General features: G+C 38.8%; 1 protein-coding gene across 2 annotated transcripts in view; it reads right to left on the bottom strand.

Annotated features, from left to right (window-relative positions):
- Nucleotides 1–13,919, bottom strand: part of PCLO (piccolo presynaptic cytomatrix protein) — a 345,027-nt gene that overhangs the window by 96,586 nt on the left and 234,522 nt on the right. For both annotated transcript variants that reach the window (XM_088468800.1, XM_088468802.1), the window contains one exon: nt 6,038–6,163. In XM_088468800.1, the coding sequence (XP_088324926.1) occupies nt 6,038–6,163 (126 nt within the window). The remainder of the gene's footprint in view (nt 1–6,037; nt 6,164–13,919) is intronic.

Raw genomic sequence — 13,919 nt, 5'->3', positions numbered from 1 at the left:
TGGCATGCAATTAACTCCTGGGACGCTGCAGCGCTACCGCTCAGCTGCAGTCCGCTGTCCCAGGGGGGTAGTGGAAGCGCAGGTCCATAACCTGGCTCCACGCTGCAGCCCGTCCCCAGGGAGCCCCCTGCCTGGGGACTCCGGACCATGTTCCAGCGGGGACCCACCGCGGGACTCCGCTGCTTACCTGCTGCCCCCCTTAAATCCGGCCATGGTCCCAAACATCTGGGGTCACCGCTAGCGGTGATCCCAGATGCCTACCAGCATTCCCGGATCAGTACCGGCGTTCTGGTACCGGTGGGGGTGTAGGGAAGACAGCATGTTCATCAAGAATGACTGTCCATGCTGTACCTCCAGATGTGCAGCCACAGCTGCCTTGTAGAAAACTTCAGGGGCTATCCTTAGCCCCCTTCTAAACAGGTGCATCCGACTCCGAGCACCAACGAAACTGAGATGCCTTGGCTCGGGGGCGGGGTATAAGAGGGGGACCCTAGTGCATCCTGGGAGGCTGAAAAATAAACTCTATGGTGCCCGATGCTTGACGTCATCACCTATACCCCAAGGTATCCTGTGGATACCCTATGGACCCTGAAGTAGAAAATATTTCTATACAATAGCAGCAATAATGTCATTTTGAATGACTTTCATAAAGTGGTTAAAACGTAACACTTTGGTATCATGCCTCTGGCATTCCATTTAATGCTATGAAGAGCAGTGCAGAAATATTGCTCCGTGTATATCTATAAATGTGTAAATGATATACTATCTTTTGGTGGATGTAATTTTGTTACACAATTGACTTTTATAAATGTAGAATTATACAATTCACAAAATCCATAGTGCACTATGAAACAGTGTATTTTAAGAATATTTGGGTGAATGTGATTTCTTAAAGTAGCATTATTCACTAATAGAGATTTCAAAAAGTCAAAATCAACATAAAGATGAAACCAGAAATCCAAGTTTGTGTAAGTAGGCCACATATTATTTACTAAAGAACAAACTATAAACATTTGGATTTGCTAAGTAAAAGGTTCATACAAAATAAATATAATTTAGTAATAGTAATCTTAGATTGTATTTATGTGCTGCTTTAAGAAGTGATTTCACATTCTCATTTCCACACAGCAAGCTGAGATATTATAATACAGCACACAAGGAATGTACACTGCAAAAAGTACAATCATCACTTACAAAAACTAAAATGGATCTTCGTACATGTTTTGCGGTAATCCTGTGCTGTGGCATAACAAAATCCAGAAATAATAGATTGATAACAGTGAATTAACCTCCACTACCCACTGTACAATTATGTATACAAACACAGGAATGTTACTGCTACATAGATATGCAATATGTTTTTACTACTGGATACAGGAACATAAAAACATACAATATTCAAATACTGAAGTGATGGATTTTAGGTGAGTGCATGGAAAACAGAAATGACTGCATCCAACCCTACATTTCCCATAGTATTCTAAATGCCTTCATTTTCATGCTGAAAACTTTTAATCGCATTCAGTAAATAAATTGGTGTAATAAAAATGCCATATTTTTCTATTGTGATTAAAGATTTTAAGATGATTATCAGAATTTTTCTGAAAATTCATTATAAGCCATTCAAAGGGGTTCATCTGGGAACAAGATCAGAGAACAGGAAGAGGGTGATTTATATATCACAGGGAGATAAACGGAATGTCAGGATGGAGAACATCATGAATATTTTGCAGTAAAAATTAATCCTGTGTAAAAGGTTTGTGTGTTAAATAGATACTTGACTACAGAGCGCATTTTAATTTTCCCAAAGCTAAAGTTATAGGGACAATCTTTCTTTTTAAACTGCTTTACAATCTGTGGAGTCTGTCTGCTCATGTTACTGTACATCAGGGGTGGGGAACCTTTTTTCTGCCAGGGCCATTTTGATATATATATATATATATATACAGTGGCGTAAGCTCATCCCATGCCCCCTCCATGTGACATTACACGGGGTTGGCCGCAATCACCGTTATTACAGCAATGCCCGCAGCATCCTCAGTATGCTTCGGGGAGCTGTAAGGGCAGCGGTGTGACCATTTGAAGCGTCCTAAGGACGGACGCTCCAGGCTTCACTGCTGCATGGATTCTGGCTGCAGTGTACCATTCTAGGCACCCTGCTAGCCAGATGAGGCTAGCAGAAAAAAGCTCAGAGGGCCAGAGCAAATGATTCCAAGGGCCTTATATGGCCCCCCAGGCCTGAGGTTCCCCATCCCTGCTGTACATTACATAGAACATCACACGTATTGAAGGGGGGGGGGCGAGGGGTTTCCACCAAAAGAAAGACAAATAAAAACTAACGAAAAGAAGAACAAGAAAAATATGCCTGAATCAACACTGTACAATGATACCATAAGTTTTGCAACCCCCTGGGTTAATGTATATTACTTACATCGCTTGTTTTTGTGTTTTGTATTCATAATGTGTATTCTGAACATGGAGAGACATTTGAACTTTAAGGGCTTGAATCTGACGATTCTCTGTCCATGGGCATAAACTGTGAGTTTTTGCATACAACGCATGCGCTGATGTGAATTTATGCTTTCTTGCCTATCTTCATCCTATTCTGAGTTGGACAGAACTTGGCCGGATCTGTCTTTCCATGAAATAGGTAATTTTGGTGCGGGAACTGGGCGGTAATAATGCAGTTGCACATAACCTGCCTAACTTGTGGAAGTGTAGTGGGCGTGTATCTAATGCTCTGCACGATTCTGAGTCATGTGTATAGTGAAGGGAAGCCTGTATCTGACGGATCTCATTCCCATAGCACGGAGCTGGTGCAAGTGGAGATACTAATAATAATGACTGTTGCAGTGGTTTGCTTAAAGTCAATAGGCTGCATGGCTTTCCACAAGCAAATACATGAACCACGCATTAGCACAATGGAAGATCATAAGATTCTGTGGCTGCCCACTACTACAGCCACTTTGCGTGGGACTCAGAGTCAGCCCCTATAGATCTATGTTCTAGATTTGATTCCCTGACTAACAAAAGTGAATTTATTAAGTTACTTTGTCAACAGTAAGGACCACTTTTAAGCCTGTGCACATGTTATTTATTTACCTCCTCAGGCCCTACATTCCATTAACATGAAGCCAGAGATTCCTTATTCAGTGCTGTTGAAGAGCGCTGGATGGATTAAGTCTTCAGTTTACAGGAAAAAAGCCACATAGGGTAAAAAGTGCAGTTGCGGGAGATGGACCACTCCATTTTACAACATGAAAGGAAATTCATAATGAATGAGTCAAAAATAGACCACCTCTTTAAGGATAATTCCACTATATATCTGTATCCAATTTCTATTACCTGGCAATCGTCATCATCTGCAGTATGTAATTGCACCAGCTCTCAGGCACCTGCAATTGATATGGATACTGAGTAGTGCATAGGTGCATCTCTGTGTGGCTCTGCCTTAGTCGCAGACCTGGAGAAGTAATACTCCTCTCCCAGCAGAATGAGGAGCAAGCGTCAGTTCTGCTAATTTGTGTGGGCATGCATGGTACAGATGTCTGTATTTTATGCTAAATAAAATCTGTGTATGCCCAAATCAGCACTGGACCCATTGTTGTTCTTAAAAGACACAGGTACTAATATTCTGTTTTTGTAAAGGCAAAAAGGAAAATAGCAGTGTTTTAGTAAACACATATTAACTGGTATCTGATGTGGTGCAATAGTGAGATAAATGACTGGCTCAGCCATGTCATACTGATGTAATGGTCAGAGTGGTGGTGTTGACTTCAAATGATGGTGGTGTCGACTCACTAATGATTGAACAAAATTTTGCGAGTAATAATTTCTGCTGGAATGTAGTTCATATGCTACAGTTTTTTAACATCATATTCAGATGGCATTATCTGCCAGCTTTACCCCCCCCCCCCATAGAAAATATTGGGACTGCAGCTGCTGTTGGAAATTAAGGGACTGGGGCAGATATGGAGATAACTGCTGTGGTGCCTTCATTCATACGTTCGTGGGATCCTTAATATTTGCGGGTACCCCCCCTAAAAATGGGTGTTTTCATGGAATATCACACAAAATGTATTTAATAAATAGGCCCATTAAGCCCATAAATTAGATATTGTTAATATAATGCTCAGCCTCGCAACTAATTGAAACCATGGATACCATGCCTGGTACCTCAGCTTTTCCTGAGATATAGCTTTCTATAATTGAATACCCTAGGAAGTCTAGGGAAATTTTTTATTTGTTTGTAAACTCTATTTTGACAGCTAAAAAAACACAGTTGTCAGTGCAAATCCTTACTTTTGGAAATCTAGCACAATGACATATATTTGCCATGTACATGGCACCTTGGGCAGTGTTGGATAATTTGAGCACAATAACCTGAGCTCTGTTAATAGGTAGTTGGTAGAGATGACCTAGAAGGCTTTCTCCTGATTCAGCATTTGGAGATTGGGCGTAGATGACTAACAATTTACTGGTGCAGTTCCATGCATTGCAGCAGCATTTTCACTTACTCTCTTTATAGTTTAGCAATAGAGCAGAGCTAGGTAAGTGTCCTCTTACAGGCAATTCCTTTATCACAATTGTTATTAGTTCATGCTGCAAGCTGATCAAACATTTAACAATCTCTCTCTCTCTCTCTCTCTCCCTCTCTCTCTCTCTCTCTCTCTCTCTCTCTCTCTCTCTCTCTCTCTCTCTCTCTCTCTCTCATGCATTCTGTATAAATCTGAAATATAATAATGGTATTTTAATGTTTTTTTAAATTCTAGTTTTCTTATTCAATCACTGATCTATTCATAGCATTCATGTTCTCAGGAAAATTTCTGAATTACTTGACTACTGCTGCAATTACTGTATTCCTTTGATTATTCCCTTGGCTTCATTAACCGACTAACCTAAATGGTCTTTCAGTGAAAACCAAACACTAAAACAAAAGCATTGGACACGTAGCTATAAAATCTGGCTATAATACGATTTAATTATTTTAGTAACGCTTGACATGCAATTCCAGCTCTATCATTATTTTTGGAGTGTGCTATGAACACTACCAACAGCTAGAAGTAGTGAAATGTCAGGAGGGAGGTAATGAGTCACACTCTATTTGTATCTTCAAGCATATTAGTCACTCTAGCAATTTCTACAGACTTTTAAACAACAAAAAAGACAAATCATTAAAACAAATTATAGTGCTAAACGTTAATAAATATATGTTGGTATAAACAGTGGTACATTTACTGGATTCCAATAGAACAGGAGAATCATCAACATAGAAAGGCCTGCATTAACTATGTATATATAGTATATAGCAGTGATGGGCTAAAGGTGACTATAAAGCTACATGTGGCCTTCTAAACCTTCAACTATGGCCCCTAGATCCTTCCTGTTTTATTGTCATATTTATTTGTTATAGCTTGTAACAGGTATATAGTATGTACCCTATTATTGTGTATACCATTATTGTAGGACACAGTTTACAAATAAAACTATACTAGGCATCTACAGTTGCCAATGGCTTAGCAACTTGCTCAGCTGCACTGCAGTACAAGACAGATATATGTTGAACACATTAGGCGACATTTATAAAAACTATTGTCCTGATAACAGGAGCCAAACTATGTCAGAAAAATGACAAAATCATTTTGATTGCTATGTTATACATCATTTCTTGCACAGACACCAGTGCTCTAGTTTTCATAAATGCCCCCAAATATGCCACAAAAGGATGCAAACTGGAATGCAGTAACTTATGTTATGTAAGTAAATTAACCTGTGCAGACCAAAAAGGAAAAGTTATACTGGGCAGTTATCTTATAGGCAATTCATGTGCAATGTATAAATTCCCAAGCTATTTGTTTTATGTAAGGGTTTTTTTTATATACAAAGTGTTATAAACCTTTTTATTTCTCCTTACATTGTGAAAGTGCATATTACCAATGTACCAATGTAGGATATACAATATATACACTTTTCTATGACCTTTACAGTGTATGATAATATGAATGGTGTGTACTTTATATTAGCATTTATTCCTTACCTTCTGTGAGTCTGCCTGACTGCTCAGCACCTCCTCCGGGTAGAACCTTGGCAATGTAAGCTCCAATCTCTCCATAGTTTCCTGGAATCTCTTTTCCACCAACAACCCTTATTCCAAATCCATTTCCTGTTTAATCAACAAATAAACTCATTTGTATTTTGAAACGAGCTCATAATTACCATGAATAATAGAAAATAAGCCTGTAATTGACTTATTTAATTGCAGGATTTTATAAAACTATTTAAAACTTAATCAGGCATTTAAAATGCTGTTTTGCTTGGGTGTGTGGCCACCCTTGAGAAGTGAAAGGTGGGAGAAATTAAATATTGATCTGAGCCAATCTAAATAAACAAAAAAACATACAAAACAATAAGCCACAAAGTAACATACAGTACTACCTCCTACTGTTCCTTACCTTGCCGAACTGGTTAACAAAACGCAAATAGTTGTCACTTGTTATTTCAAAAATGATAATATATAATTTTTGCCAACATTTAATACTTGGTATTAGGGAGAGCAGAGGATGTGAAGGTTCAGGTGGGTGGTGTAGGGGGTGTTTTATCATGAATCATGTAATTGCAGGCCCTGCAACCACTGAGCAGCGGGTTGTGGTGCCATGGTGATGTAATTCACCCATAGTCATTTCATAAGATACTGGACTGGATTCTTCCAATAATTGGTTTGAAAAACTCAATACCAAGGTGGAAAAGTACTGCAAAATATTGTGTAAAAAAAAAAAACAGACAAAGTGAAACAGGACTATGAATGTCAAAGTATATTCCTGACTCACATAAGTCCCTTTAACATCTGGTGGCCAAAGACACAACCAGTCCTGTTGGCCCCATTACTACATATCTCATATTGAATCTTCAGGTGAAGGGACCACATCCAATAGTGACATGGAAGGAAATATTTCAGTGGCTAACAGGGCCCCTTTAGGAGTTCAAAGAAGGACCACTGCAACAGATTTCATCGAAGGCCTTCCAACCCTGAGGGGAAGAATTCAAGGAAGACGCACAGACCACCACTACAGAAGAAGTCGTTTTTAACCTTTCATCCAGTCCCCTTTCTCCTATTGAGCTGCAAGTTATGAGAAAGTGGTTGAATTCTGTACCCACATGTCACTTTGACAATTTTAAGTGGAAGATGGAGCACTATAAATTGCAAAGGTCTCAACGTTTTATTTTTCACAGAGTCACATAGGTAGATAAATCCTTGTTACAGAATATTCATTCCAGTTTAAAGAAAAGATCATGTTTTTATCCAGTCTCTTACAATTATTCCATTAAAACATTTGGAATAATGTTGGAGGGCCAAGTACAAGAGTGTATTCAGAGTTCCAGACAGCAATCTTATATTACAACAGATGAGTGACAGGCATTCATTACTTTGAGTTCCAGGACAGACATTATAATCTGTTCAGCAGATAAGGAAGGGGCCATTGTGTTCCAGGACCTATCTGACTATCAACAAGAAATAGTCCAACAAATGGATGATGTTTACCAATTGCTCCCCCACGATCCCACTATAGAATATAAAGTGGAACTCAATTATATCTTACAAATGGTAGTGCATTTCAATATAATTGCAAAGGATGTAATGTAGGACTTGACTAAAACCTTCTGTACCCCATAAATTCGATCCTTATACAATACCCAAACTTCATAAGGATCCTGTACATCCACCAGGTAGGCAGATTATCTCGGCATTGGGGTTCTTTGTACCAACCAGTTGCAGTTTATTTCTATCACTGGTTGGAACCTTGCGTACAATCTAAAGCAGGCCTGATCAACCTGTGGCTCTCCAGCTGTTGTGAAACTACACATCCCAGCATGCTCTGTCACAGTTTTAGCATTCCCTGATAGCAAAACTGTGGCAGGGCATGCTGGGACTTGTAGTTTTACCACAGGTTGGCCAGGCCTGGTCTAAACTGTTCTATCTGAAGGACACCACCTCCTTTTTGTTGAAACTTCAGTCATTGGATGTCCTACCAAAAAAATTTATCTTATGCACCACTTATGTGAGAAATCTATATACATGCAACCTTCATACTGCTGGGTTAGTTACAGATAACCCATTAAATCGGAGTCAAATGTTGATTTTATTTTTATCAAATTACTTAAATTTACCCTTAAAAGGAATGATTTTATATATATTATAGCCCATTATCTTCAACTCAGATGGTGTGCAATGTGGTCAAATGTGGCCCCATCGCTAGCCAATTGTTACATGTTTTTATAGTAGAAGAGGAGTTCCTTTTTCAATAACCACCAATTTAACAAAACATTTTTATTCTATACCAGGTATATTGACGACCTGTTTGTGCTGTGGTCAGGATCAGCTTTAGAGTTGTCTGACCACATTGAAAATTACAACAGCAAGAACCTTCCAGTGAATTTCACTTTTGAATATTACTAATACAAGATTCATTATCTGAACGTTACTATAGAAATGATAGACCATGGATTGGACTGAGACTTCCAGCCGTAAGGAAAAGGGATCTGAAAAATGCTTTGATATTTGGCTCCCTTATGTCCACACAATGTTAGATATTACAAAAGAAGCTCTGAGAAAGTGCTTTCACTTAACATCTTGGTATAATTTGGAAGTATTAAGTGCGAGTACCCCCTTCTTATTCTGATACCTATTTTAAGTTATATGGATGGTTTTATGAATATACGTACACTCCAGATATTCTGTTATTTGTCTGTATTATTTGTATTCTCTATGTTCGATTACTCTATGTATATGGTTTAACAATTTTTGTCCCCAACAATGTACACTGTATTTTGATACCTGTTTCATTCTGTCAATAAAGTATATTTAAAAAAAAAAAATTATAGACCAGTAAATTGTTACTTATTTTTTCACTAAATCTACTGACCGCAACAACATGTTATTAGTCTCAAGCCATCATCCAGTTCCTCTTAAAAGAGGATTAATCTACTCGCAAATGTTGAAAGTAAGGCACATTACCAGTGATCCTTCCTGAATGGATGAAGAATTGGCAAAAATTGTACAAAAGTTTTTGGTGAGAGGATATCCATTGAATGGCTTTTCGGAGTCCAAAAGTAATGATTTTCAGGTTCCAAGAGAACATGCACTACGTCCTATGAATACCAAGAGCTCAGCTGAAATCTGTGTGGGTCAAACCATTTAACACTGCCAGTCATAATATCAATAAAATCCTAAAGTCATTTTGGCCTATGGTATCCACAGATCCTGCTATTCCCTTTTTACGTAACAAAAAGATGATGAAAGCTTACAAAAGGGGCCACAACCTCCATGACTATCAGTTCAAAATCAATTTCATTCATTTTTCTAAAGCAGATGTTAGTAAACAGAAATTCAGCTCTATCTTCAACTTTCTGACTATGGATCGCTCTGGATGCTACAAATGTTTAAATTGTAAGACCTGCCACTAAATGGTGGGCGGTAAATATTTCCATCATCAATTTTCTGGAAACAAATGTTTTATTTAACACTGGGTATTTTATAGCTCCAAATTCGTAGAATCTCTCACTACTTGCCCGTGTGGCAAACAATATGTTTGAAAAACGGATCAGTCCTTAAAAGAATGCATGACGGTCCCCTCAACCATCTGTGTTGCTTTATCATCAAGCCACAGTGAACTTCCAGTGGCCCGTCATTTCTTATCGCATTACAGATCAGGCACCTGTGATGTCATGTGGAGGAGACCAAAGCTTCTACAGTTGGAGAGTAGATCCATCATCTGAACTTATTGTTGCAAAGAGAACTGAATGAGTGCTGGGGACTTTCTTGTTTTCTTTAATATATTATTATTTTTTTTTACTTTTATTAAATTTCTTATTTTTTTTCTATTTCTATTTTGCTATATACAGTATATCTTATATATAAAATTCATTGGTCGGTCTGTTTGTTTGTCCGGTTATGCATTCGGACACCCCTGTACCTATTGAGATGAAACCATGCAAGGTTGGATACTGGCCAGGTTGTAGCAGGATTAAGGTCCCAGTTGGACCTCCAGTTGGTGTACACTGGGCAGAAATTTGACCCAGGGAGCCTGTTCTGAACATTCCAGTGGATGGATTGAACAAAAACTTCACAGAGTGGTACCATTGGATCCCAGAAGAGATACTAGGGGATGAGGTTCCGGTCGGACCTCCCGTTGGTGTATGCTGGGTAGAACTTTGACCTTTGACCCAGGGAGCCTGTTCTGGGCCTTCCACTGAATAGATTTCAATAAAAATTTCACAGAGAGGTGGCAAATGGTCTAGGATACCTAATGAAGTGGTTGGGGTCCCAGTCGGACCTCATGGCAGAGTGTGCCGGGCAGAACTTTGACCCAAGAAGACTGTTCGGACTTCGGGAGCCTGCTCTGAGCCTTCCATTGGATGGACTTGGACAAAAACATCACAGAATGGTAACATTGCATCCCAGAAGATACAAACTAGGGGGTTAAGGTCCCAGTCGGACCCCCCATTGGTAGACACTGGGCATAACTTTGGCCCGGGGAGCCTGTTCTGTATATATATATATATATATATATACATATATATATATATATGTATATTACTTTACCATATTATAGTTGTTCTGATTTAATTTTGTGTACTCCATTAGTGGCTTTAATAGTGTTAATAGGTGTTGTCTGCTGGTATAGTGTTTTGTTGCCATCAATAACGTCACAGTGTATATCTTGCTAGTTGTCTCATTCATTGCCAGTATGAGTTATCTATTCATATGCTCTGCAATACTTTACACCACCCCCAGCTGCCTGTTCTCCTTTTGGTATGTGTAATATGCTTAATTCTGTTTCTTTTTTAGTGCTTTATGAGGTGTTTATTTTCACCTGTGAATGCACAACAAGTGCTGTGCATGACGTAGAGTCTCGCAAAACCTCACCCCTGTTTCAGTTACTGACCAGTAGAGGACGTGGGAGTCTGCAGCATGTGTACCTTGGAGCTACAAGTATTTATTGTTCACATTTTTGTGCTTGTATGAGTTCTATGAGCACCCTGATGAAAATGTTCATGTAACATTGAAAAGTCGGTTTAACAGTACTTTACCTCTGGTTTTCTTTTACCACGAGTGCCTCCAATATGGAACAAAAAGCCAGCAGAGAAGAGAAAAAAGAGTGGGAGAGGGACATGGTGGGGGGAGAAAGTAAAGAGAGATAGATGGAGGAATATGGGTAAAGACAAAAGGAGATAGGGAAAGGCAGGATGAAGAAAGTCATATAAGGAATAGGATAGTAGGAGAGAGATGGGGGAAGGGGGACTGATATGGAATGGTGGAATATAGAGAAATGGATAGAAAAAAATGACAATGTCAGTCACAACAACTAGTGTCCCTCCATGCACGCATACTGCCCCAAACAGCTGCAGCGATAAAAGGAGGAGCAGGGAAGAAAGGAGGAAGGGGACAGAAAGGTATGAAAAGTGTACAACCAAAACAATTGAGGGTGGATTTGACAAAGCCGAAAAAAAAACATAAGGATTCATTAGAACCAAAAACAAAACATGGAGTTCTGCGCACATCTCTAATTTTAATTCACAGTAGAGATTGGGACAGGTGTGACGGTGTATTAGTGTGACGGTGTATTAGTGTGAGGAGTATAGGTGGGAGTAGGCATTTTAGAGGCATTTAAAGATTTTAAGTCTGTGGGAGAGTCTACACATGTATGGTAGGGAATTCATAAATGGAAGTAGCACAGGAGAAGACTTGTAGCCAGGAGTGAGAGATGGTTATCAGGAATAAGGTGAAATATAGGTCTGAGGTAGAACTTAAAAGACAATATAAGATGGCTGGCACCCTTATAGTAATGATGACGTTATAATAGTTTTGTTGGTTTTATAAAAAAGTGCCTCAGTAGGCTTTTTAAGTAACACAGGCCCAGATTTATCAACGAGTGATATTCTTGTTGTCATTTATTGTTAGTCTTTTCAAACACTTGACAGTTAGGAGCTGATTGGTTGGGACACCATTCAAGATTTGTAACGAGTGATAACAAGAATATCACTCGTTGATAAATCTGGGCCACAGTGCTGCAGTCCACTCCTATGGCGTTTTTTTCCACCTCACAGTTCTGCAGGAGCACACAGTGCCCCTACAGTGTCCACTAAACACTTTACTCGTAATCTTTTTTTTTTTTTAATTCCCCAGCAGGCTTTTTTTTTTTTTTTTAGTAATAAACAACAATAGTCCAGTCCTATGGTGTTTCTTTTGTGCCTCACAAAATGCTGCAGCTGTCCCTATACTACCCACACCCTCTCCCTCTGGTCTCCATTGTGAATTGGCTCCCGTTCATGAGTGAAGGACTTTAATATGCAATCCAAACTGCGCAAGATCCGACGCCGGGAAGATGACGTTTTGTCTTGTTTTGAAATCCAAACAAGGCTGGAAAACACGAGTCACGGCTCAGTTCGGCTCATAACTCCTAAACTCAGGTGTGTTCGGATTCCAGGAATGTGAACTTGCACATCTCTAGTTAAAATAAATGCTCCTGTTTCAGCTGTGCCCTGTTCTCATTAGAACATAGCTCACGAGCAAGGCCCTTCCTACTCTTTTTTAGTCATGTCTGCATTTATTTTATCAAATGTTTATGTTCCTCTTTTATGTATGTGCTATTTTCTGCACTATTCGGTACTTCAGTGTTAGCTCCATAGAAAGCAACAACAATAATGATAATAATAGCAATAATAATAATACTAATATATTAGCGTGGACTGGCAAAAGTTCCATTCCTGCCTGCACCCATCATAATGTCAGCGCAGGCATAGTGTAGCCTAAACGACTTTAAAATGTGTATGTTTATATGTACGTGTGTGTGTGTGTTTGTTTGTATTTGTGTGTGTTCCTGAGGGAGGGCAGAGAGCAGCATTTCTTATCAAGAAGAAATAATTCATTTATTCAATTACGAAATAAGGCACAAACGTTACAGAATTTTGACTGACCACAGTAATTAACTTTTTTGCAAGTATTGCAGTTTGACTGTTTCGATGCAGAAAACAGAATGCAAGCTATTGTAATTTACTATATTGTGCAGTATTCCACTGTGGCGCTATACATTTAATACTAATTAGACAAGTAATTATTTATGATGCTGTGACAATGCAACAGGTGCTCCTTATCTTCCACTATGGATTGGTTTCTATGTGAGGGACAGAACATCAAAACATATTTTAAATATTCATATTTCAACAATCACCAGGTGTTTCTTCCTATCTAGAACTGCTTGAAATGTCACAGAACTCATTTGAACATGTTCCTGAGTTATTACCTAGTGTAAAGGTCAGAACTATATTGTTGCCTGAACAAATTTCATTTCTTGCCTTACATAACCCTTCCTTAACTGATGTATAATTTTATAATAATAATAATAATAATAACAACAAAATAGTGCTCCAAGCACTTTAGCTAAACGCTAATGTACAATTGGATGCTGACAACATAATAGATGTGATAGAAATGGTAATATTGTGAAATATATACTATATACACTACGAATAAGAAATACACACACTTTATAAATGCTCAATAGTTGGATAAGCAAGCCTGCAATTCTCCATCTATGATTCTACAGAACGTCAAGGTAATGTAACCTCTGAGGGGTCTATTTACTAAGCGTTGGATGGAGATAAAGTGAATGAAGATAAAGTACCAGCCAATCAGCTCCTAACTGCCATGTCACAAGCTGTGTTTGAAAAATGCCAGTTAGGAGCTGGTTGTCTGGTACTTTATCTCTATCCAAGGCTTTGTAAATAGATCTTGATCATGCGTTAAGTTACCACTTTTAATACATTTTATCTGAATAAGTTCAGAACTGGACTTTGATCAGACATCATTAAGGGGCTAATTCAGAGTTGAGAGCAAGTAACTGTGCACCTTGGTGAACCCA

The sequence above is a fragment of the Taudactylus pleione genome, unplaced genomic scaffold (genome assembly GCF_031769625.1).
Source record: "Taudactylus pleione unplaced genomic scaffold, aTauple2 ptg000086l, whole genome shotgun sequence".
Lineage (NCBI taxonomy): Eukaryota > Metazoa > Chordata > Amphibia > Anura > Myobatrachidae > Taudactylus > Taudactylus pleione.
Note: the sequence above shows the minus strand (reverse complement) of the source record. Positions and strands in the feature narration are given on the sequence as shown.